Below are 25,737 nucleotides of genomic sequence, written 5' to 3'. Positions count from 1 at the left end.
TGACTAAAATATGACACTATTTACATAATATCCTATTATCAATACTGCAATGAGACACAATTTTGATTAAATATGAATCAGCTCATTCTAATCTATAATATATTTTTAAAAGGTACAGCTATTTCTTGGCTCCACAGGCTAATTCTACTGTGTAAATGTTGAAGTATACGTATTAAATTTGTCTGTACTGATTACTGTACGATAAAAGTACAGAGCTCTGTTCTTGTACAACTGATCATCAAATAGCCTGGACCGTACCCATTACTCATCATGCTACTGAGAATAATACAAACGTTTCAATTCTATCACAAAATTTCCAGGAGCTGCATCTTGAAAACAAGAAAAGACAGTAAAAGTTTCCTTTTATTCAAATATGGAATCTCTATATAGTTTGAATTGCTGTTCAGAGCCAGTCATGGACTAATGATCAACAGAAAGTCTGTTATTTTTGCTTGTAAACTCTCCAATATCAGCATTTGGCCTAACCAAGTTTCAGAACTTAAAAAAGTATAATAGAAAAGAAGCAAATGTTTTTTAAGAGAAATAAGAAAAATAATGGCACATTTTATTTCACTCTCTGGTGTCTAAAGTTGGACTTACAGGTTACAGCCAATCAAAACACAGGTAAATACGAACCAGTAAATCCCACCACTTCTCTGGATCACTTTCAGAATAGGATTACTCCAAACACATTACAAATATGAATAAAACAGTGTTGTTAGCTACATTTACAAATACTAATTTGTAATTTGACTTCAACTGGCTTTAGCTGAGTAAGCAATCTTCCTCAGCTAATGTCGAGGCAGATTTTTTTACCTTGACAACATGCATTTTCTCTATTATACAGGTAACAAATGTACTTTCCAGCCATCATGTTGGCATCTTGTCATATTGGAAATGAACAAAAGAGAAATTCATGTGGTCATTAATGAAAAGCCGCACGTGGCCCGGTAGGTGTACGAATAAAGAGGTACATGGAAGGTCAGCATTCTTCCATCAAGTCTGACACAACAACACCGTTTGACATTCACAAGGAAAACATCAGGCAGTCAGTGGTTCTTCACTTGCAATCAAAAACCTGGATTATATATTACAACACATATTCTCTGATATATTTAACTTTTTCATATCAAGATCTTAATTTTTGTCTTTGACTACTAAGCAGATATTTAATACATAACTTTAAGGTACATAGCCTGTATTTTGCATAGTAGCTGTCACATCTATCATCAAGAAACAAGAATATTTTTTGTTTCTTCTACCAGCACAGCAGCTGCAATCCAAGTAGATTTGTAGAGCCTTCTTACCACATACTAAACATATGCTGAAGATTTAACTGATTCATAATTTATTAACTTACTTTAGACATCTTGCTCTTGCTGTCTCCTGTTAAAAATGCCAAATTATTGATTTCATTCTGAATCACAAAATTTTGTTCTTCTCTTTTGAAATTCTAAAGATGAGGGGGAAAAAAAATCACCAGAAGTTTAATTCCTCTGCATGTACCACATTGATATACAAAGACAGAATGAAATGGAAGAAAAAGTATATATCTGTTCTTACATGTGATTTACACCACAGGATAAAAACTTCAGCTACCATTCGAAAGAGTTCATCAGAATCTGCATCTGGTTTCTTTAGCCAATTTGCTCTAGTTACAAAAACAAGAGAAATTTTAAATAAGACATTTTAAATAAGGCAACTGAGTATAAAAGTCTCTATTAAACAGGTTAGGTTACATTTCTATAGTTAATCTTGGAACTTAATGAGAGTCGCTTCAGTTTTCCATGACCATGGTTAGAGAGACCATTTTTCAAGGCAGTTTTATCCATGTCCAACAAAATTCCTAATTCTCGACTACTTATTTCTGCCTTCTCCTCCTCCCCATGATGCCAACACATATTTTATTTTTGTGCCTGTTCTGCAAACCAAACTAAGAACCAGACCTGGCTGTATTTTTCTGTTTCTTTTTTCTTTCTCATAATAGAACTTTGTTATCAAAATTTTGCGTTGATCCAAAAGAGAACACTGTGATGTGGAGAGGAGGAAGAATACAGGGACCTGAAGTACCTGTACAGAGCACAGGTACAGCTATCTTTAAAGCTGTACAGACTGACTTCTTCAATTGGTTTACTTTAGTAATCTAGGAACTTAACAGAACTTCAGTCTGGATCTGTCTCCACCAGGTTGCTCAGAAAACTTGGGCAAATGAACTAACAGATCCAGCCCTCCTATATGTCTCTATGCTAAAATGCATTAATATTACCATACATAAACTGGGCATCTGGCAAGAGACATGGGAAGCATTATAAGTTATGTTCATTAACTCTGTGTTCCAATCTAGTTTTGTTTTTTTGGTTTTTTTTGGGTTTTTTTTCACAGACCAGTTAAATCTGTGTTTTTTAAAAACAGGAAGTTTTTCCTTCGTGCCAAGGTCTGACATAGTGAAGCCACATGTTCATCTAGAAGAAGCAAGTCATTCTCAGTGTGAATTTCATTCTTGAGTATGCACACAATGAAAATGCTCCTAGGTAGCCCAATATGTACTAACAGCTAAAAGTCTCAGCAGGCAATGATTGTGTACAGAGGAACAATGTTGTTAACAACAGGATTAAGGTATTGTAGATACTGAGTTACTACAGACACTTCAGATACTCTTCTGAAGAGCATCTTGGGGTCATGTTCTGAGTCAAAGGAAAGTGAAAGTGTAGGCACAGAATAATCCTTCATTAAGTAGTTGAGAAGAAAAACGTCTGGTAATTCCAAAGGCAATACAATGGAAATAGAGTTTTTATTTCCATCTGAAAATAAAAACAAAACAAAACCAAACCCACAGATGATTAACACCTTTGTGGTATTACCTATAAATAGAATGATTCAATCCAGGTAAAATGTTTTTCATCCCTTCATTAACAATTAAGGCGTTTAGCCATTTTTTTTAATTTTTGAAAGGCATATTCATTTGTAATGTCGTTGGGGTGTGGTAGCATATATATATAACAAAGCTGGTCAGGATATGCATTCTCAATGATAATGCTGCAATTACAATACAATATAAGCCAAATGCATGTGAGAAAATGGTGTAAATTCAAGGTATATATTTCTGTAAATTAAGAATCCTAAAATAATGACAATCTGATTCTCAGCATAACATTAAATGCACTGTGTTCTTTCTGATTATCTGATCTTGGAACCTAGTACACTAACTAATAAATATGAGTTTAATTATTAGTTTTTATTTACCTGTTGTTGTCTACATAGCGTATCAACATTGGATAGAAGGCATAAAGGTCTCTACAAAGAACAGCAAACTCATCCAGAATGAGTAGCTCAGCTTCTTGGGTGTCAGTTTTACTATCTGCTTTAAGTTGCTCCTCTTCCACCACAATCTTTACAGCTTTCTTCTTCAATTTCTCCAGCGTTGGAATAAAGTGAGTTTTCAGCAGATCAGGCCTGGCTTTGCTGATGATGGGTTGAGCGTAAACTACATAAGAAGACAGACAATCCTATGGTTAATGCACAGTTGATGTTTTTCATTGTATTAATATGAACTCTGCAGTTCTAGAAAACAAAGATCATAGTGCTTCAGATATTTCTGGAGCATCATAAAATTATTAATAAAACTATGAATATAGGCTTGTAACAACTGTGTGTATTGGGAGATTAAAAGCCAATTACAGAGAATTACTCTTTAAAAATATTTACCATACCTGCAATTCTTTTCATCCAAGATGCTTCATCTATTCCCAGATTGTTGTTAATGATTTTTAGAATGTTTCCAAGAACGATGCTTAGATGCTCAGATGTTATCATTGTACAGCAAGACCCAGCACTCTGAGGAACACTCTCAGACCCTCTTTCCCACCAGTAGGATAAATAGTTGCATAGCATGGGTAAGATAACCTCAATTACATGAGGCATTTCAGTATATCTTGCTCCAGACTCTGCTAAATCATTAATTTCCTTTATTAGTCCATCCAAGTGAGGGATCTCTGGACACATCTCTTCTACTGTATCAGGCATACCTAAAACTGCAAGGAAGGGTAGAAAAGCAAAAGAATAATTAACAAAATATAAGGGAACATCTCCATTCATCTATTTTCAAACCCTAAACATACAACTAACGTTGACACTCAAGTGTTTTTTCTGTCACCATCTTGGGTGGACATAATTATTTTGAGGGACAGAGATCTACTCAAGAGAGTCCAGCGAAGGGCTATGAGGATGACCGGGGGACTGGAACGCCTGACTTATGAGGAGAGGCTGAGAGACCTGGGGCTTCTTAGTCTGGAGAAGAGAAGACTTAGGGGGGATCTAATTCATGTGTATAAATATATGCGGGCTGGGTGTCAGGAAGGAAAGGACAATCTCTTCTCACTTATGCCCTGCGATAGGACACGGGGTAATGGTCACAAACTGGAGCACAAGAAGTTCCACCTCAACATGAGGAAGAACTTCTTTACTGTAAGGCTTACAAAGCACTGGAACAGGCTCCCCAGGGAGGTTGTGGAGTCTCCTTCCTTGGAGACTTTTAAGACCCATCTGGATGTGTTCCTGTGTGACCTGCCCTAGGTTAGATGGTCCTGCTCTGGCAGGGGGGTTGGACTCAGTGATCTCTGGAGGTCCCTTCCAATGCCTGACATTCTGTGATTCTGTGATATAGTAAGATTCTGGAGTATACACAGGTCTCTCATCTCCTGGTTGATGTCTTTCTGATGATGCACATATAGCACTGAGGCAGACAAGAACTGCCTTGGATTTACTATAAAATGCCCTGCAGTTATCTGGTGAGCAGTCCAGCTATTAAAGTGCAGAACTGAGAGCTTATATCAATAAACTCTGGCCATTGTTTCCATAAAAATTTACAACTTCCATGTCAGTTTGCAAAAGACTAAGTCCACCTCAGGAAAAAGAAAACAAGCAGCCCAAAATTAGGGATACAATTAAAATTAAACTGTACCTAGTTCATGAACTCTGCAGATCTATCTCCCAAGAAAAATGTCACGAAAGAATTTCACTTGTCAGATGCTTCTATTAGAAACTGAAGGTTGTTTATTCAGAAATTAACAATCCATCATAATCTAATGCCAGACATTCTAGCAAAATTAGTTGGAGAGAAACAACACTTTTTTTATATCTATTTTTTTTTTTTTTTTTTTTTTTTTTTAGTAAAGACCAGTACTTACTTGCTCTTTCTCTTGCACTTTTTGTGTTGAAGACAGACAATGGGTTGTAATGATTGAGAGAAGGTTCAAGGAATGCCACTGGAATGGCTGCTGCAAGAGATGCTAAGCACTCACCAAGTGCAGGACGCTGCCTGTATATGAGAGACACTGAAAGTTACCTGAGAGGAAAAGATTTTCACTAGATTTTCAATGTCTAGCATGCATTATAATCAGCATTAACATTTACTGCTGATTTAGACTTTTTAATACGTTAGAAACTATTAGACAATTTCAAAAAATTCTATTTCTCATGTGAACAAAACTACTGGAAATTACAGTGGTATAGAAACAAAGTTTAATAAAACCAGCCTCCACCAAATATTGTATATCAGAGGTAAACTGCTCCACAGTACATCTGTGCAACTACAAACTATGGAAAATGTCAAATATGCACAAAGAATGGATTAGTAACTGCAAATTCTTATTATACCTTCAGTTTACTTAGGAAGCAAATTCATAAAATCAAAAGGAATCTGTTTTGGAAATCATACTCTTGTTCAAGATTTCACTTCTTTTCTCTGTGTGTGTATCTATATCTATATCTATATCATCTATATCTATATATCTATCTATATGTTTCTTCTGTTTTGCTCATTATACCACTTATAGTCACATGATGAGAAACACTACTGCTACTTATTGAAGATTGATTTCATGACTTTATGGCATTCTGTGTGGTGTGTTCTGAAAGGGGCAATTCTACATTCCCACACACAACCTTCCCACATTATTTGTCTGTTCTATGCTGACACTAAAACTCAGACAGCATCTTGATAAACTGGATGAAGGATTTGGTCCAGCAAAAAAAGCACCTCACCATAAAATCAAAACAAACCAAGCCAAACCAACAGCAACAAAACATGCTCAGCATTTGGCTACATAAACACTATTTGCCAGAAAAAAAGAAAGGGATGGAAATGTACAGGTGAAGGTGCAAGAGGAGCTGAAACAGGCCTTTTCTGCATAAGACCAGACTCGCATTGACTTAAAACTAAAGCTAGTGTACTCTTTTGAAGTCTTGAAGCACTGTTTGTACAAAATGCCTTACAGATTTTGTTATGCTTGACATACAGATTGGGTACAGATAGCACACACCTTTCACCTTTTGGTGAGCCCCATGGATTTTTTTTTGGAACAGACATGGACCTGTTGGAGCAGGTCCAGAGAAGGGCCACAACAAATGATCAGAGGGCTGGAACACTTCTGCTATGAGGCTGAGAGATTTGGGGTTTTTCAGTCTAGAGAAGGCTCTGAGGACTCCCTTCTCACAGCCTTTCAGTACTTAAACAGGGCTTGTAAGAAAGATTGGGACAAACATTTTAGCAGGGCCTGTTGCAACAGAACAAGGGATAATAGTTTAAAACAAGAAGAGGCTAGATTTAGACTAGATATAAGGAAGACATTTTTTACCACAGGGGTGATGAAACACTAGAAGAGATTATTTCACAGCCGTGCCGAGATGTGAAGAGTTATGCAACTAGATACCCTCCAACTTTGTTGCAGGAGGAACAAAAGAAATTGGCAAAAGCAATGGCCTTACAGAATTTAAAAACATTACAAAAAAGGATTTTTTTTTTACTTAGGTATTTCATGTAACGATTCATATATTACTCTATTTCAAGGGTGATTGCTCATTTGTTCTCTCTATGGAATTACTACAGTTTACTGTTTTACTGTTATCAAAGGAAATGCAGAAATCAATTATGACAAAATTAAAAAGAAACTGTGCTCCACCTATATATCTATGTATCCCTACATTATGGTTATCCATATAGTATACATTTTGCAACAGAATACATGATATATTACTATCACAGAGAGCAAACACAGAACATTTCATTAACATTTTTTTTAATACTGTTAGAATTCCTAGAGTACAGCCATGTTCTCTTCCAATTCAAATTGTAACAAAAGGTGTAATTATATATATAGGATATTTCGTAAAATTTTCTTAAGGAGGAATCTTTATTACATCTTTGCCTTCTGTTGGACCAAGAAGGAAAAACTTGGGGGGTGTGTTTGTGTATGTATAGGTACGCAAAAGCATAATAAAAAGCAGTTTGAAAAGACTGACATGAAATGCACTGAGGCTATTTAATCACATGCATGGTGTCATAATGCGCACTTGTCTTTCTGTATGAAAGGAGGATACCAAGAAGCCAAAAGAAGGGAAGGTGAACAATTATACAATGAGGCTATGAAAATTAAGTACGCAGATGTTCTTTATCATATAGAACTCCTAAATATGAGAAACCAAGGGAAAGCCTATAATTTTGCAGGATGGAAATTAGAAAAGACAAAAAGAATTTCAGACCAGATAGTCACTGACTTAAAAAGCAAATAACGTAAAATAAATCACTTGGGGAACTGAGTGGTTCAATAGAACTAGTGGAGTAAAAGGTACATAAAAGCCAAATTAACCTTTTAGAGAAAATATGTTAGGAAGAGAGCTAACTGGAAAAACTTATTCCAAAGAATGAGGAAGAACTGTCAGAGTCTGATGTACAAGCCTTGGAAGAAGTGGAAAAGCCCTGAAATTTAATCAAATCAATCTAGGCTTTGAAAAACCAAAGCAAGATAAACCACCACCAACTGATGGCAGTCATGAAGGAGCATTTCTTACTATACCATTGTTAGAATTTCTTCCATTTTTGGTAGTCGGCATTTTGAGAAGCCTCAAACAGGTCAAACTGAAGTCTTAAATTGAACAATCTGAATATGAACATATAGCTGAATACAGTAGTTAATTTTGCCATATTTAACTACTCTTGTTATGGATACAGCTATTTATTTATTTGTTCTAAAAATCCTTCAGAAATGTGTATCTAGAAACTAAAGAGGAAAAGACTAAGACACCATAAAGAGACATACAACTTCTGGGTACAGTGTACAAGAAGAGAGTTATCTATCCCAAACTTAGGACATACATTCCTGTTGCAGTGAATGAAAAGAGGTGAGTACCTGAGTATAGAATTCACAGTCAGAATGCCTGCAGCAATAATACTACACTTGACAGCAGAGCATTAGGGCTCAAAGTAGTGAGACTAATGCATTTTGCATCCAGTCCTCAACATCTATGAAGCACAGAGACATTTAAGGAAGAACAGCCCACAGAGAAATCAGAAACATTTTCAACATCCTTAACAAGCTAAACACAGAGGATAAAACCCTTGACAAAGGAAGCTTGTTACAACAAGGCAGCAGGAGCAATCCAACTTGGTATTATTTCTGAGCCCCAGCACCCAGGAGACTTGTAGAATCAGCTGAACTATTTCAGCCATGAAAAATGATATTCTCCTATAAAAAGTGAACTCTGACTCATGCTGTAATGGGAGTTAAAAACTTAATGTCCCTGTCAAAATTTACTAGGAGAAAAACTGTACTGTGATCCTAAATCTCAGCATCGTTTAACTTGTGTAACTGTTCAAGTCAGCTCAATCATTCACTTTTAAAGTTTTGCTGAAACATTGAGCAGTGTCTTTGAAATCCTACCTCCCACCTAGACACTGATATCTGCCTACAGCTTTAGTTTAAGAGCCTAAATGAGTCTAGAGAAATCCAAACTAAATGAAATCCACAGTAGGAAACCTCTCACACAGCTGTAGAAGACTAATTCACTTCTTTGGATATATCTCACCTGATAAATCTTCCCCTCTAAGAAGACAATTACAGTAGGAAAAGGTGAGCTGCTAACATCAGTGTTTAATGTTCAGTGCTTACATTTCTTGACAGTTGATTGGAGGCCTGTAATGTGAGCTCCTCTTATTGAAAGGCAACTTAAACACAATCATCTTTTATTTCCTGTGAGAAGACCTTGACTCCTAGTCGGAGCAGGGTTAAGGCTCTTCCTATTTTCCCTATCAGATCTGTGCCAAACAGTATTTGAGATTTGCAATCCAAGAAAGAAAGAGCATGGATTTGTAATTTAGAGGTGGATGTATAAAGGACTGAATGCATACATACGCAAGAATGAGCTTGTGCGCACAGGCACGTGCATGCAGTGGGAGGAAAGAGACAGTCTGTCCACCAGACCGATCTTCCATTTCTCATGGAAGAATTATTGAACCAACTCTGGAAGGAAGTGGAGACCAGCACCCCTCATACTAGGCAAAGTCTCTCTTAACCAGACTATGGAGTTGTATTTGCTCCAGTTTAGTCTCTCGGGCCCAGTGGATCTTAAACTTTTCACTGTACAAAAGATCATGAAAAGTGCCTAACCTAAAGCCTTCAGAAGTGTAAGAAAGGATTATGATTATCTTGGCTCTTGTCTTGTGACAGACACACCAACAGTTATGGTTCTCCTTTTCTCAAGTAGCACATGATAGATTTGAGTGGTTTCCTTTGTAAAGTTCAAGCCTGTCAAAATGTTCTACAATATGCTCAGGAATTTATGCTCAGTACAACTATTTTGAGAACTCTGTATAGATCTAGGTGAGAGACAGATACAGCCTACTTAGTACTCAGCCTACATGCCACCCCACCATGAAGTAGCTGAACTCTGGGAACCTTAATGGCAACCCATGGAAAAATATAACTTTCCCTATGGGAAAAACAAACTCCCTGCAGATACACTATCATATGCAGCATGAGTTGTCTGCTTTTATTTAGTTTGGGGTTGGCTTTTTTTTTGTGTGTGTGGAACTGAACTATAACATAGAAGCAACTACATTCCAGCTAAAGTGTATTTTAAACATGCTCACATTGTTTCAGATTTGACTTTCATTCAAGCTCCTTTATTACCTTAAGCAACACACTCCTAAAGAAGAGAAAATTTTACATGCTGAGTTTTTCATTCAATACCTTTCAACATAGATGTTCTTCCCAGTCCCAAGGGAGTAGAGGCTAGAAAGAATTCTGTAACATGAAATTTGTACATCACCAACTAGAGGAAAATAAGAAGTAGATTATCAGTATTTATTCAACTAAAGACTACTTTCCAAATATAAAATAGCTGGTTTTACACAATCTCATAAAGAATGTCTAAATCTTATAGCACATGTATCGCTGAACATTATAGGATGTCAATACTCCACACGTGTTATCTATCTTCAATTATTCTGATACCTGGTCTGACATCCACATTCATTCTAAAAACTAACAGACCATAGGACTTTCTAAGGCTAGCAAATACTTGCTAACAAGACATTGCAGGTTATCACACTTGCAGAGTACATTTTCAAGCTAAAACGGCATCAGTCTGTGTGTCTAACCACTAGGAACATGATCTAAAGGCTTCCCAACTTTTAAAACAAAGTCTTTTCATAGCTATCAATCTTTTAATTATCTTCTGCTTTGGAACTGTGATCACCCAAATATATACCAAAGTTTGGAACAGCATATTGCTGAATCTCAAAGAAGCATCTCAGTAATTTTAAACTAAATGGTGCTAAAAATAAGGAAAATTTAAATTAAGAGAACTAAAGCAGTTTTCAAATATAAGAAAAAAATCACAGGAAATTTACAATAATTTGTCTCCTTTAATCTAGAGAAATAAAAATATGTAATAAAAATAAGCATAGTTTGTATAGGAAACTAGTCTCATCCACTCAGTTGGTTAAAGGAGCACTTCAGGGGAAATTTTAATCTCTCTCCCTGTTTTGATAAATATTGTACAAAATTAACTTGAAACATACTATTATTTTTAGACATACACTAGAAATAAGGCACTGTACAGCTATATTTCAGCTTTAATGCTGGAAGTATATATGTTACTGAAAACAATTTCATCCTTTCAATTCATGCAGTCATTACTAAAAAGCATCTGCACTATGATAACATGGTAAACTTGCAAAATAAAATAAAGACTTACGAAGTAAATCAATTCCAAACTGATATTGTGAGATGTGTTCAAAAATTGATGTCAAGATTGGTAACAGTGCCACTGTAGTGTAATTGATATTCTGTGAAACACCCTTTATTTGTGTTCGTGAATGGGTGAATTTTCCAAGTTTAAGATTTTCTGAAGTTTTTTCCAGGTCTTCAGCTGCATTTTCAAAAAAGGCACGCAATCCAGCTTTAACAAGCTCAGATCCTGATTTCATAACAGTTCTGAAAAATAGTGAGGGGAAAAAATATTAATATTGCATTGATCTTTAGTAGTTGCATAAATATATATGTACGGTAGCTACATTCTATCAGTCTTTGAAGATCATAGAACTGGAGAATGTTAGGGGTTGGAAGGGACCTCTAGAGATCATAGAATCACAGAATGTCTGGGCTGGAAGGGACCTCCAAAGGTCATCTAGTCCAACCCCCCCACCATAAGCAGGGATATCTCCAACTAGATCAACCTACTCAGAGCTTCATCTAGCTTGATCTTGAGTGTCTCCAGGGATGAGGCCTCCACCACCTGTCTGGGTTGAAAACAGGAGATCTTTGATTGTGGGTGTTCTCTGATGCCTGCTCTCATTTCTGTTTTGGGGAGGGCAGACTCTGACACCATAAATCTGCCTCCTGTTCTGTCACCCTAATACTCCTTAACCTCTCAGCTTCCTCACTTAGCTGTGCCACCATGCTGAGGAGATCATCTAGTCCAACCCCTGCCAAAGCAGGATCACCTAGGGCAGGCTGCACAGGAATGCATCCAGGTAGGTTTTGAAAGTCTCCAGAGAAGAAGACTCCACAAGCTCTCCAGGCAGCTTCTTCTGGTGCTCTGTCACACTCTCAGTAAAGAAGTTTCTCTTCATGTTGAGGTGTAACTGCCTATGTTCTAGCTTATACCCATTATTCCTTGTCCTGTTACTAGGCACCACAGAAAGAGCCTGTCCCCCTCCTCTTGACACCCAGTTCTCAGATATTTATAGACATTAATAAGAATCTCTAAACCCTCTCTTCTCAAGGCTAAACAAGTCCAAGTTCTCTCAGTCTTTCTTCATAGGAAAGATGTTCAAGTCCCTTAATCTTCCTCGTAGTTGGACCCACTCCAGTAGATCCCTGTCCTTCTTGAACTGGGGAGCCCAAAACTGGTTACAGTATTCCAGGTGTGATCTCACCGTGGCAGAGTAGAAGGGAAGGAGAATCTCCCTAGATGTTCTGGACACTTTCTTAATGCACCCCAGGATACGATTTGCACTCTTGGCCACAAGGGCACACTGCTGTCCCATGGAGAACTCATTGCCTACTAGGACTCAAGGTCTTTCTCCATGGAGCTGCTTTCCAGCAGGTCAACCCCTAATCTGTACTGGTACCTGGTGATAACCCTCCCCGGATGCAGGACTCTACACTTGTCCTTATAGACCTTCACGAGGTTTACCTTTGCCCAGCTCACTAGCCTGTGTAGATCTCATTGGATAGCAGCATAGCCTTCAGGTGTGTCAGCCACCCCTCCCAGCTTGGTATCATCAGTGCATTTTCTGAGGGTACACTCTATCCCCTCATCCAGGTTGTTGATGAAGTCACCGCACAAAACTGGACTCGGTACTGATCCCTGGGGTACACCACTGGTCACAGGCCTCCAACTTGACTCTGTGCTGCTTATCACAACCCTCTGAACTCTGTTGTTGAGCCAGTTATCAATCCACCTCACAGTCCAATTGCCTATCCCACATTTCTTAAGTTTATTTATGAGGATGTTATGGGAGACAGAGTCAAAAGCCTTACTGAACTTGAGGTATATGACATCCACCGCTCTTTCTTCATCTATCCATCTATCCATTTGGTCGTGTCTTCATAGAAGGACACCAGATTAGTCAAGCAAGATTTCCCCTTAGTAAATTCTTGTTGGCTACTCCTGGTAACCTTCTTTTCTTTCATATGGTTAGAGATGGCCTCCAGAATGAGCTGCTTCATCACCATTCCAGGGATGGAGGTGAGGCTGAATGGTCTGTAGTTGCCTGAATCTTCCTTCTTGCCTCTTCTGAAGACTGGACAGATGTTTGCTTTCTTCCAGTCCGCAGGCACCTCTCCAATTCTCCATGATTTTTCAGAAATGATGGAGAACAGCCCAGCAACATCAGCCAGCTCTCTCAGCACATGCAGATGCATCCCATCGGGGGCCATGGATTTGTGCATTTTCAGTTGATCCAAGCGATCTCTAAGATGATCCTCACAGACCAGTGAGACCCAGCACATGTCAACCACTACCTGTTGGTGTGGCAGAGCCTCTGTTCCCTCACGTGCACTCCCCCCATGCCCTGCTGGCTGTCTTCCAAAGAGAGAAGGCTTCGTGCCAAGATACTCAGGTGTATCAGTGAACTTTACATTATGAACTGAGAAGGATTGTTACATTTACACAGCAGTACAAACAACAGTTAGCTTGGACTATTGCATACAAGAAAATAACAACAAAGAACTTGCTTCTTCAGTATCATCTTTCCAGTTTTTGTGATGTGCTTTCAAATAAAGTGGTGAGAAAGCTTTTCCATACAATATACACAAGAAAAATAACTCTTAATCCCTGAATTTTCAGGGGAGCCACAGTAACTAGATAGGTAAGCAGGCATCCTGACTTGCATATCTTCAAGGTACCCTAAATCTAGACAATGAAACTGCAATACCAGCATCAGCGTCCCATTCCTTAGTTTTTCTGTCATTATTCTCCAGCTCCCTAATGACGCTTTCTAGTGTTGTTATTCACAATGAGTTCATTGTCAGGCTGCCGTATATCTTAACTAGGCTGGAAGAGAGTTCAAATTAGAAAGCTATCCTGGCCTGTGTTTTAATCTGCATAAGGTTTTCAATGGTAAACAGTAAAAGTTAGCAAATGTAACTATGACCATATATTAATACATTTTGCATACGTCTAATACTAAATTTTCCAGTGTGCACTGAACTGTCTCAATATCTATAGGTATGAATATTTGCACTTCCTTGGAAAGGGTGACAAAAGTTTTCGGTGTTTCAATGACGGATATTGAACAGAAAAATGTAGATGAAAACCTTTAGAGGAAATCTGCTAACATGGAGGTCAATATAGGAATTATTAATATTGCTAATATCATTAATCACAAATAAGGTATGTAAAAAAAAAAAACCAAACAATCCAACTGCTCCTGTAAAGCTCTACAACACCTATGTATTTGGTAGTTGGTACAGGTGTTGCAAACTTACCTTGTGTCAAGAGACTGAGCTAAGATGTGCAGGCAGTTCACCATAGTAGCAGAATCACTACCTGGTTAGAAAAAAAGACACAATGAAAGCACAGTAATATAGAAAATGTAGGATCAAAAATGATCAAAAATCTCATTTTGGAGATGCACAGGTTAAACAAGACATAAGTCTCCCAGCTTAGGTCACTGGAGGGAGAGTTATGTCTGGTTCTAGAACTAAGTTTCATTAGTTAGAAGGCTCATTTTCATCACTTCACCCTGCAACATTTTGAACTTTTTATCTTGTAGCACTTATATGTTTTTATAATTTTCTTACCAATATCTGTGAAATAGGTATGTTATTTTTTCCTTACATCCCCCTAGCCGATTGAGAAACTAATCTATTGAATGCAACAGTTGGATGACAGAAATCAAAATAATTACCATGACTTTTGAAAATCTAAAAGTAACTGCAAAGGCATGAGATTTCAGGTAAGATAGAAGGAATAATTATACATTACTTGCATTTTTAACTTTAACAAGTTCTTTCTTAAAAACTTACCAAAAAGTGAAATCCTATGTCTAACAAGAGCTGCTAGTTTGCAGAACAGGCTAAAGTAGAAAAGAACAGAAAGAGCAAAACAAGACAAGACAAGACAAAGATTAAAGATTTATTTAGAATATGAGGTAGAGAGCAGTGGGGATATGAAAGAGAAAACACAACATATTTTCTGGAAAGTGTATTTTGAATCATATGTAATAACATCCAGTCAACTGCATTAAGCAGAGTAACTTGGAAGCTTCTGAATTTGCTCATTTTCTAAGCTTCACTATTTCAGAGATGACTAGAAATGTGACACTCTCTTTTGATTATAGTGGTTTATAACAATTGCATATTATATGGTTGAGTCATTCTTTATGTCTTTTATTTCTAAGAGAATTTTTTTGTAGGAACAAGAAAAACTGAGTAACTTGTAGTGTTTTACTTGGCATTCTGCAGGAGATGCATTACAAATCTTCATACTATTTAAAACAATTTCCAAAGATATCCTTTGTAAATAAATAAATCTGCGTTTAGCCACTGTTGATGATGAGATGAAATACATAAAGACTAGAAGAGCTTCTGGCAAGTATGTCAGAAACTTGTGTATCTAATCTATCTTCCAAAATAATATGATCATAAAGAAAAAAGAAAAATCATCAGTTCTCTAAAGATTAAAAGCACTAGGTCAATTTCTAAAACCAAATACAACTAGGCAGACTTGTTTATCATCTATGCTATACATAACAAATGAAATTAGGATGCAACAAAATTAAGGCAATATACCTAAGGAATTGGTATGCTCTGTTTACCAAGAGCTTGTCATTGTTATCTTCACAGTAGTAAGGAATTATACTATAAGGAATCTTATAATTCCTATAACATGATGGCTGATAGTCACTTTTCTCAATGAAGAATGGACAAAGAATTTCTTAATTTATAATAGTAGATACGCAGGCTAGACAACTAATTTCTTTCATGTACCTTTATAAAGGCTTTTTGTACAACCCTAGCAGACATCTTTCTGGCTTTATTACACCAACCTGACTGACCTTAGGTAAATAATGGGAGCATTCAGGGATAAAGCGTGAACTTGAAATTAATTGAAATTAAATGAATGCCTGATCTTATGTAACAATAAGTAAGTAACCTTTACTTTCAAATTTTATATCTACTCTTCCACTGGAAAAAGTAGTCAACTCTGGTGAAGATGACTTCTAGTGAGGGAAACCAAAAGAAATTTGAGAAACTGGTAGTTAAAATAAGAAAGCGTGAGAACAAAATACAGCCTGAAAGATGATGATAGAAAACAAAGTTGACTGGCAGCACACTTTTAAGGGGGAGAAAATAACTGGTAACAAAAATATTAGATGACAATCACAGTTAAAAACAAATTAGTTAACTTGATTATTAGCTATTAATTTTATTATGCCTTTTATTAAAAGGCAACTGTCTCTTTTTAACTGAGTTTTCTAGAATAATTTTGAGTCAAACGGCTGATTCCAACCACATCTAAAACACTACAGACATCTAAAAATTATTAAATTCCAGCAATTTCTGGGCAGGTGCAGAAGTAATTTTGTAGAGAAGAAAGAATCCACAATTACCCCTAAAAATCTGCATCATGGTATTTTCACATTTTTTTGGTATTTGAAAATTTAAATGTGAGACCATTTAAAGGACCCAACAGTAGGATAAGATTCAGCCAGAAACTGCCATCAACAAGGAAACACAAACCTATCAGAAACTAAGTTTTATTAGCTCCATTGATCACAAAATATGTTATTAATATTCTTGATGTTATCATCCACAACTGTAATATTAAAATATTATAATTAATACATATACTTAATAATTTAATAATAAATTTAAAAATAATTAAATGAGGAATTCTATACACTCATTGTAATTCTGATACAGAATAAATTATTCACTTTCTATCTGAGGAAACTGAACTTTTGAACTTTCTCTTTACTCTAAGAAGAGACCTTTAATTATCTATATAGAACCCTCCTGTGTATATCTTAGTTTTCTACTTACCTTGCTACCATTTCTTTTTCCTTATTTGATGCATACCCACTGCTACTAAGTGCTTTTGTTGGAGAAGACAGGAAGTAGAGGCAGTGATTTGTAAAGTACTGATCAACTAATGGTAAAAGAACCTAAAAAATACAGATACAAAATGCATTTTTCACAGAGCACAATGGTAAATGTAGCAGCAATGCTCTGATTGATCAAAGTTCATTCAAAGATTTTTAGAAGTTCTGTAATAGTTGTATTTTCTCACTTCAGACACAAAGTTATTTAAATTAAAACCTTAAGTTTTACAGTTTTAATAAAAAGTTGTGTAAACAATAAACACACTTATCTGTCTATTTTGGATCTAATATTGCAGGCTTCCTCTTCTCACATTCAACAGTGATAAATATCACTGAACAAGAGGAGCCTTCCTTTCCACTATCTAAATAACCATCCAGTAAAGATACAAAGGGAAAGGTCCTTTTTTTTAAGATCCTAAATTATATCTGAAATGTTCCTTACTTCAAATCTGATTATTGTAAATAATTCCTGTCAATATTGGTTGGTGGATATTATTCTTATTAGGTTTACAAATATGTATGACATTGACATGATAAGAATGCTTCTACCTGTTAATTAAATATACTGTTCACTTCAGTGATATATCAAGGCAAAAAAAATCAGAACTAATTTAAGTATAGTGAGAGTTTTTAATTTCATGAAAGAAATAAGTTGCCTCTTAATTTCTATGTTCCTTCTCATGTAGAAGCAAATATATTGAAATATTTTGAAATATTTGAATCCAGCAAATATATTGAAATATTTTCAAAGGTACTTTGAAATGTTTGTTAACATTATTTAATTGATTACTTACCATGGAAAAAAATGCAAAAGATATATATTTCTATTACTTGAAAAGCAGTCTAACATTACAAATTTCTATGTTCTGTATAATGAAATGTACATGTACATTACTTGAAATACTAAATCACTCACTTTGGCAAAGAATTTTATTTCTTGCTCGTGGGGAGACTTTTCAGTTTTTCCACTGGTTACAATGGCTTCTGCAAGCATACAATCAAGGCAGAAACAAATAAGAAGTTGTCTAAGTAACAACAGTTCTTTGATAAAGCCTTGCAAACTTAGTTTTGTTGAAATAGAAATGAATCGGCAAAAACATTTTAGCTAGTTACAGATGCCAAATAATTTAATCTGCAAATTAAAAGACAGAGTTTAAGTTTCTTAAATGCAATAAAAATAATGGTAACTACAAATTTAAACATATCCAAATATTTACATATCAACAATTTTTTTTTTTCCCCCAAAATAAAACCTCTGGCTTACCTAAATGCGCAATAAACTCTTGAGCTGAATCAACATATTTTAAAATTTTCTTCAGAAACTTAAAGGCAAATCTCTTTTCCATGGATGAAGCGTCCAGCTCCATGTCATTCAGACCCCTGTTTTACAAAATGTGAAGATAAATAGCTTTGATGACTGTAATAGTACGAATGATGACAAGATTAAGAAACATTCCATTCCTTATTAGGTTTTAATTATGGTAAATTCCCATAGGAGGGAGAATATTATCTTCCATAACACCTCTTATTTATCAGCTACATAGCAAAAAGTGTTAAATTTCTTAACTTCAGAGAGCTATCTTACTGCACAAACGAAGGCATGGTATATTTCAATCTAACAACGCAATGCTTTGGTCACTCAGTTTCTACTGCTGGCAGATTAAAGTGTCAAATACTTAGGAAGTCAGCAGTTAGAGATTTAGAAAATCAGTCTAAGTACTACATTTAATTTCATTATTCACTATTAAATTTCATTCTTGTCCTTGAATTCTTTGAAAGACAAGTCAAAATGACAAGCTACTAAATGAAAACATAAATGCAGGTAACAAACTATTACACTATTCAAAGTATTTGGAAAACTTCAACAGTATGTGATACTTTCTAAAGAAGCATGTATTATTTATTCTCTGAGATAAATTCATGACCTAAATTATGACTGATGCATGCAAGAATTTAAAGAGGAATAAAAGCATGTTTGGTTTGCTGTATCTAAATTTAGATTATGTTTGCCTACAAATGAAACCTACCTCACTGAAATTCTAAAATTCTTTAGGATCACAAAAAAAAAATAGGTTGGAAGGAACCTCTGAAAGTCATCTATTCCAAGTCTCATCTAAAGCATAGCCAAATCCAATGTCAGATCAGGTTGCTCAGAACCTTGTCCAAGTACTGAGCATTTTCAAGGACAGATATCTCATAACAACTCTGGATAGCCTACTATAATGGTTGACCACTGTCACAGTAAAATATTTTCACATATCTAACAGGCATTTCCCTTGTAGCAACTTGTTATTTTTGAGAAGATGGTGTTTGACCTCATTGTCTCTATAGCCTTGCGTTAAGCAGTTGAATACAGTGGTAGAATCATGTTGTAGTCTCCTGTTTTAATACTGAAAAAAATCTAGCCTCTCCTGAGGGCCTCTCCTGGCGTGACATGCATGCCAATGCAGCCACATGAAACATCTAAGTGGTCCCCCACTTGATTAACCCTTTTGCCAATGTCTTCCTTAGCACTGGTGAAAGAAAAACTGGACAACGTACTCCTGATACAGTCTCTTGATTGCAAAATGGCAAGGGAAAAAAAAGTCACCTCCATCAGCTTACAGACCACACTCACTGATACAGCCTAATATACAGTCACCCTCCATCATCACAAGGACATAGTCCTGATTCATGTTCCACTGGTAGAATTCAAAGTGATTTTCTGCATAGGTGCTGTCAGGCTCAATTTCCATATTCCTAGGTTATCTTAGGTTATTCCACCCTAGGTAGAGGGCTTTGCATTTACCTTTACTCAGCCTCACAAGAGTTCTGTTAGCTCATTTCTTTACCCCATCAGAGTTCTTCTGAAAGGCAGCCAAACTCTCCAATTTATTGCTAATGGTTCATTCCACAAAATTGTTAAGGATGCATTTGGTGTTTTCATCTAGGACATGAACAGTGATTTTTTTTCCTTTAGGAAGTCCTATAACTCTATCATTTTTAAAGTTATTCTGTGTTCAAATACTTAATGAATTAATGAATTAATGACTTGTAAAAACAAGTATTTCTCCTTTGTTTCCTTGAGTTTTTCTTGTATATTTGTTTAGTTTGCAGCTTCTTCATAGTCTCTTTATTCCAACATTAAGAGGGCTAAGCTGAATTTTATGAGATTTTCACTTGATAGATGGTGGCCTAACCAAACATTAAGGGAAACCTCTGGTCACCCATAATGGGTATTTGATTTGCTTCTATACAGACTCCTCAAATAAGGAGATGCAGAGACTACAGAGGGGCTGAACTGCATGTCAGAAGTAGGCAAGAAGTAAGGAACTCATAGTTGGTGGCACTGAGGCAAAAGCAAGAAAGGAACAAGAAAGCAAGAAAATTGCTGGACTCACTGTTGTGGTATGGAGGAAATGATCATTTGTCCTGAGATTCCTTAGCACTGGCATAGAAGTAAATCAGGGAAAATAAATGGAAGATTAGACTAAGGGTTGAAAAATAGCTATGAGGTGAATCCAAGGAAAAAAGTAATTCTGTGGGAGAAGGCTGATGTAGCAGAAACTTTAACAACAAAAACATGTAATACAGAAGTTTATGTTCTTGATCGTGTCAGAACATGGGTAAGAGGAGAGGAATGGTTATAGTTTGGGTAATAGAATCATGGAATGAAGGAATAAATTCCCATCCCATTTTGCACAAAACCATCAAAGGACTCTAACTTTCCATCTTAGAGTTCTATTGAAAAAAAAAATTTATCTATTTTTAGGACTCTAAAGAGTCCAAGTTTATGTATTTTTCTGATCTCCTATTAATAGATATATCACATGTGTAATCAAATGATTTGGTACATATTAACAGTTAAGTATGGTTTACAGACACCTCCTTCTGCCTCAATTTCACAGAGTATAATGCAAATAGTATATTTATCTATATTTTCAGTGAGATCACTGTAAATATTCTTTTTTTGTGCTTATAATAAGTCATGGTTGCTAAGAGATTCCATATACCTTCCTGAATATTGACAGACATTGGTAGTTCTGTTAAATAACAAAGGCAAAATCAAAAAAAACTTGTAAGTGCTTAAGAAAATACCACGTTGTTTCTAACGTATACTTGAGTAAGGCCTGAGAGATTTGTTTGTGTGTCATATAACACCCAAAAGTGCTTCAAAAGTGTTCTCAACAAAGAAAGAGGAGCAAAACCAAAAACAGAGACAGATGGTATATGTAAAGTAGACACACTGTGCTGCCCATACTTTTCTAATTATAAACAATTTTCATGTTTTAATGATCAGTCCAACATTTTTAAGAATGACATTCTGGAAATGTGATAATTGCAATCAGTACTTCAAGAAATTTTATATATACTTAAAATACGCACATTCATCTGAAGAAAACAGAGATGAGGACAATCTTGTTTTGCTGTGACACAGACAATTATTGCAAGCTCTTTGCCCATAACCCATTAAAAGTTTGAACAGGCTTTTTCAAGCTGACTTGCCCAATTAGTTAATACTGAAAACACTGTCTTCATAACCTGAACAGATGCAGCTGCAAAGAGTTATTAAAAACTATATTTGAGCAATTTCATTGTTTTTTCAGCAGACCATTTATTTGCAAGGATATAAACCTGCTTTCCTTCTTCAGTGGCTCTAAAACAATTATGGAGGATATAAAAATGTTTAGTGGCATACCTCCATTTTGGTTTCAGGCTGAAAGCCTAAATATGTGGCAGGAGGGAATTCTTCTCTGTAGTAACGCAGAAATGAAGATTTATAGCTGTCTTCTATTATCTTAAGAAATGTTATTAATTGTTGAAGCTAAAAAAGCTATCTTTTTCAGATCCTAATAATTTATATCAAATTCTGGGTGTATACTTTCACTAGTGGCAGAGACTTGAAAAGCAGAAAAAGAAAGTTCTGACTCTATGCCTGTCCAGAAAAAAAAATTTGACGAATACAGATTAGTTTAAAAAAATGCTTAATGCCAGCAAAATTGCAGTTTCCAATATGCTCAGGTTAAAAGATAAGAGTTATAGTAGAGGAACTCACAATTCCATCATATGAGGCCAAAAATACAGCATAATAAACTATTTTAATTTCATTGGCAGTGTAAGTCTCCAGAGGGCAGCTTACTTCCAGACACAGCAACTCAGAGTTGCTAATATACAACTAATATAGTCTGCACTTCTGCTGGAACAGAGTTAAGGATGAAATGGCCACAAAATAACCATTTTGTCTTACTGCTTCACAGAACTCAAACCAGCTTTTTTCTTAAAAAAATGGATTAGTAAGTACTCTTCCATAGATGTGTTTCAGTATCAGACCTCAGACTTATTTTCCCATGACCCTTATTGACACTGCTGGGTGCTAATTCAGAAATTTTGAATCATCTGTTTGCTAATTATGCTACTGTTGCATTTTTTATTTACAACGATCACATAGTTATTAAAACTGTTACTTGTCTATTCTGTTTCAGAAGGATCTTTCTGAACATAAAAATAACAAGGACTCGGATTTATAGGTGATATGCCAAATGACAATTATGGTAATAACTAACAGACTGCAGTGGGATAAGGACAATCATCATGGTATGTGCACTGAATGTCAGCAAGCATCTCAAAAAAAGGTGCAGCTTACCGAGATATGATTATACCATTGACTTGAAGGAATTTAAACAGCTCTTGTGCCTTTTCTCGGTCCCGTAATTTCTCCTTGGCTGTCAATGTGTCATAAGGTACCAATAAAGGATGACTACCTCCACCTTTAGAAAGTTGAAAGAACTGTAAGTTTTTCTACTCTAAGATTTACTTTGCTTCAAGTACAAAAAGTAACTGTTCAACTTTTATTGTCTCACATTGTCTTGTCTTGTTTTTGTTTCCTTGTTTCCCCTCCCTTATTTTCCTTGTCTTTTTTGGGTGACTGACAGTATTCTGGCTTACCTTTGCTTTCCAACTCCATTTTCTTCTTTTTGGCCCATATATTATGGTAGTTTTCTGCCATTACCTCAACCATTCCCTACATTACCATTAGAAAAAACAAGATGCGAAATTAGAATGTGACAATTAAAAATTCCATAATTCTGCAAAATTTTACAGTCTTGAGTGAAGTCTACACTCTTGTAAAGAAAGTTAAGTGTAATTTCCACATTCATCTGTTCTCTGAAGTCAGCACAGGCATAGGATGCGCATGTATCACATACTGTTTACAGTCCCTTCCCTAGCTTCATGGTAAATTTGCTAGGAACTCAGGAAGCACCAATGGGATAAACAGTTAAAATGTCTTCCTTAAGCATGTAAATAGTATGGCATGCACCTTTCTACAACAGCATATCGTAACTACAGTCACATACACCCATAAAACCTGACAAAATTTAAGTCATTAATAATAAAACCCACAACTCTATTTCCTTTCAGCACTACATATGTAAACTACAAACACAAACCTGAAGCTCCCTAGAGAGCACCACATTAGAGAGATCAAGTGGCATTGGGCTATATCCATTTCCCTGTGGGGAAAAAAGATCGTTATTTTCAGATAAAAGAATCAAATATTCAGCTACAACATCTCTGTTGTTGATCTAATTAGAGTAACACTATTCACATTTTTAAACTTTCTTGTAGAAACTGCGTCCACCTTTTGTGTGGCAATGTGCTGAAGTCACACAGGATGATTAACAGAATATATCTGCTGATGTGGAAATAAGGAAGTTGCTGCAGATATTTAGATCCCTCTATTTGCAACAGATTGCAAGCTGCTAATACAGCTATACTTTTCAGCCTAAGAGAGGAGACCAGTCATGATGCACACAAGATGTGTCCTCAAAATATGACAGAGCAGTGTGGCAACTGCCTGAATGAACTCCCATCAAGATATCACAACAAAAAGTTAAACTAGGTTATTGTCTCATGGAATTTACAGACTAAGGAAAAGGAGGAGTGTGATATATTTATGCAGCCTTCAAATGTTTCAAGTGTGAAAGCTCCAGTGCAACAAACCTACGTGGCACATGTTAAATGTGAATGGTCACATATGAATCAGTGATTTCAATCATGTACTGAAGTTAAGCATGTGCTAAAATCCTCTACCTGTTAACATCTTTATCATATATCATCTTGGGCAAGAAGGCCCAACTTCAGAACAGGTTCAACTGGCTGGAAGCAGAGATGCCAGAGACAGGAGGTCTCTCTGTAACGGAGTGAAATTTGCTGAAGAGGTAAGAAATGCTCAAATTTTTAACAGAGTCCTCAGGGACTCTTTTTGCATACCAAAAGTGGTACTGGGGAATGAACCCAACACAGACATAAGGTGCCCAAGGCTGATGCTTACAGGATCCATGCTGGTGCAAGCACGTATAAGGAATCAGCTCGTGACATATCTTTGCACACTCCCTGCAGAACCATTTAAGGGAGTAGGACTCTGGCCAATGCATTGCTCATTAGATCTCACTATATTTAAGCACAAATATGTGTTTAATACACCTCAAGGGGTACAATAAAGATTCCACAACAGGTGTCATAGTTTTAAACAGTATTCCCTATCCAACACACAGACATGTTGAGCAGCAGTCTCAACATGCTATTAGAAAAAATAAACTAAAAAAAAGTCTATATCATGGGAAAATGTTAGGTACTACAACATTGTGTGCAGATTTTGCCTGTGGATTTAACAAAAAGTATTAAATGTGCAATCTTATTTGTCAGTCATTGTTATGATCTTGGCAAAAGTCCATTTCAGGCTCTTCTGTTTGACCAAAACCGAAAATTACCAGCTTTATTTTTGTAGAAAATAAAAGGCTTTAAATACTCAGCTATGTACACTTTGAATGACTGTATGAAAATCCTCTTCAGGTCTGAGAAAATTGATATGGTCTCTGACAACCTTGTCATCTTAAAAGCTGTCTTTTTGGAGTCCTCTCCTTAGTGTTACTGCAGAGATGTTATAGTGATACAACTTGCAGCCTCAGAACTCTTAACATTAGAAGTTCCTTTTCATTAAAAAGAATGTGAAATTAACGTAACTTTGCATGATTTCTTTAAGTAAATTAACAAACAAGCCATTTACTTTCTAAATGTAACCATATCCACTTTACCTGGCTAGACTGAGATATGCTGCGGAGCTTTTCATTTTCACGCTGATGTATTGTTGCTTCTCCTCCTTCCTTGTTCCTTTCTAGGCTCCATCCCATGGCCAGCATGGTTTTCAGTGACTCTCTGGCAGGCCAACGATAAATTTCCTTTTCCTTTGAAGAAAATAGTGTAAAATTTCTCTGTGTTTAGCAAGTAGCAATAAGTCAATAAAAATGTTCTGTTCTTCTTTATAAATTGTCACACTATACAGAAGTAAACAAAATTTGTATATTTTTATCTGATGGCATGATATACTTTTTACATGAGAAAGAAGCTTTAAAATACTTACAAATTTTTTATTTTCTTGTTAGTGGCACTTACTGCTGGGTTATGTATTGCAAACTAAGAACACGCAGGTGAGCACTGGAGCAATAATATAGTTTGTATCTGGTAACTTACTGCTTCCTGCAGCCCAATATAATAAAATTTGATGGCACTTGAAATGCTATGAAATTAGATAGGTATGTACATTTGAATGGATCAGCACACAAGACATTTTTTTAGTCTTCCTTTTTTTATACCCTTTCATGGATAAAGAACATTACTGATGTCTACACGTCTTCATATAAATACACCCACTGATAAAAACAGAGGGAACAGCCTGTATGCCAACACTCCTTTGAAAAGGACATGTGTCATCAAAGGTCTGTAAAGCTGTAGCGAAGAAAATACTGGATATGTTGTATTAACACTCTCAAATCAACCTAATAAAACTATTTCAGTTGTTACAACAA

At 36.0% G+C, this 25,737-nt stretch overlaps 1 protein-coding gene across 1 annotated transcript in view; it reads right to left on the bottom strand.

Moving 5' to 3' along the window:
- Positions 1–25,737, bottom strand: part of RYR3 (ryanodine receptor 3) — a gene marked incomplete at its 5' end in the record, with an annotated part of 111,027 nt that overhangs the window by 43,520 nt on the left and 41,770 nt on the right. Inside the window, 16 exons of the mRNA XM_008935761.1 lie at positions 1,361–1,453; positions 1,564–1,651; positions 3,244–3,484; positions 3,711–4,031; positions 5,187–5,317; positions 10,026–10,107; positions 11,035–11,273; positions 14,274–14,334; positions 14,814–14,863; positions 16,833–16,954; positions 17,808–17,875; positions 18,156–18,271; positions 22,515–22,638; positions 22,817–22,892; positions 23,320–23,382; positions 24,967–25,116. Coding sequence (XP_008934009.1) covers positions 1,361–1,453; positions 1,564–1,651; positions 3,244–3,484; positions 3,711–4,031; positions 5,187–5,317; positions 10,026–10,107; positions 11,035–11,273; positions 14,274–14,334; positions 14,814–14,863; positions 16,833–16,954; positions 17,808–17,875; positions 18,156–18,271; positions 22,515–22,638; positions 22,817–22,892; positions 23,320–23,382; positions 24,967–25,116 — 2,025 coding nt within the window. The remainder of the gene's footprint in view (positions 1–1,360; positions 1,454–1,563; positions 1,652–3,243; positions 3,485–3,710; positions 4,032–5,186; positions 5,318–10,025; positions 10,108–11,034; positions 11,274–14,273; positions 14,335–14,813; positions 14,864–16,832; positions 16,955–17,807; positions 17,876–18,155; positions 18,272–22,514; positions 22,639–22,816; positions 22,893–23,319; positions 23,383–24,966; positions 25,117–25,737) is intronic.

The sequence above is a fragment of the Merops nubicus genome, unplaced genomic scaffold, assembly GCF_000691845.1.
Source record: "Merops nubicus isolate BGI_N331 unplaced genomic scaffold, ASM69184v1 scaffold13832, whole genome shotgun sequence".
In the NCBI taxonomy this organism is placed as follows: domain Eukaryota; kingdom Metazoa; phylum Chordata; class Aves; order Coraciiformes; family Meropidae; genus Merops; species Merops nubicus.
This window is presented reverse-complemented; position numbering and strand designations above follow the sequence as displayed.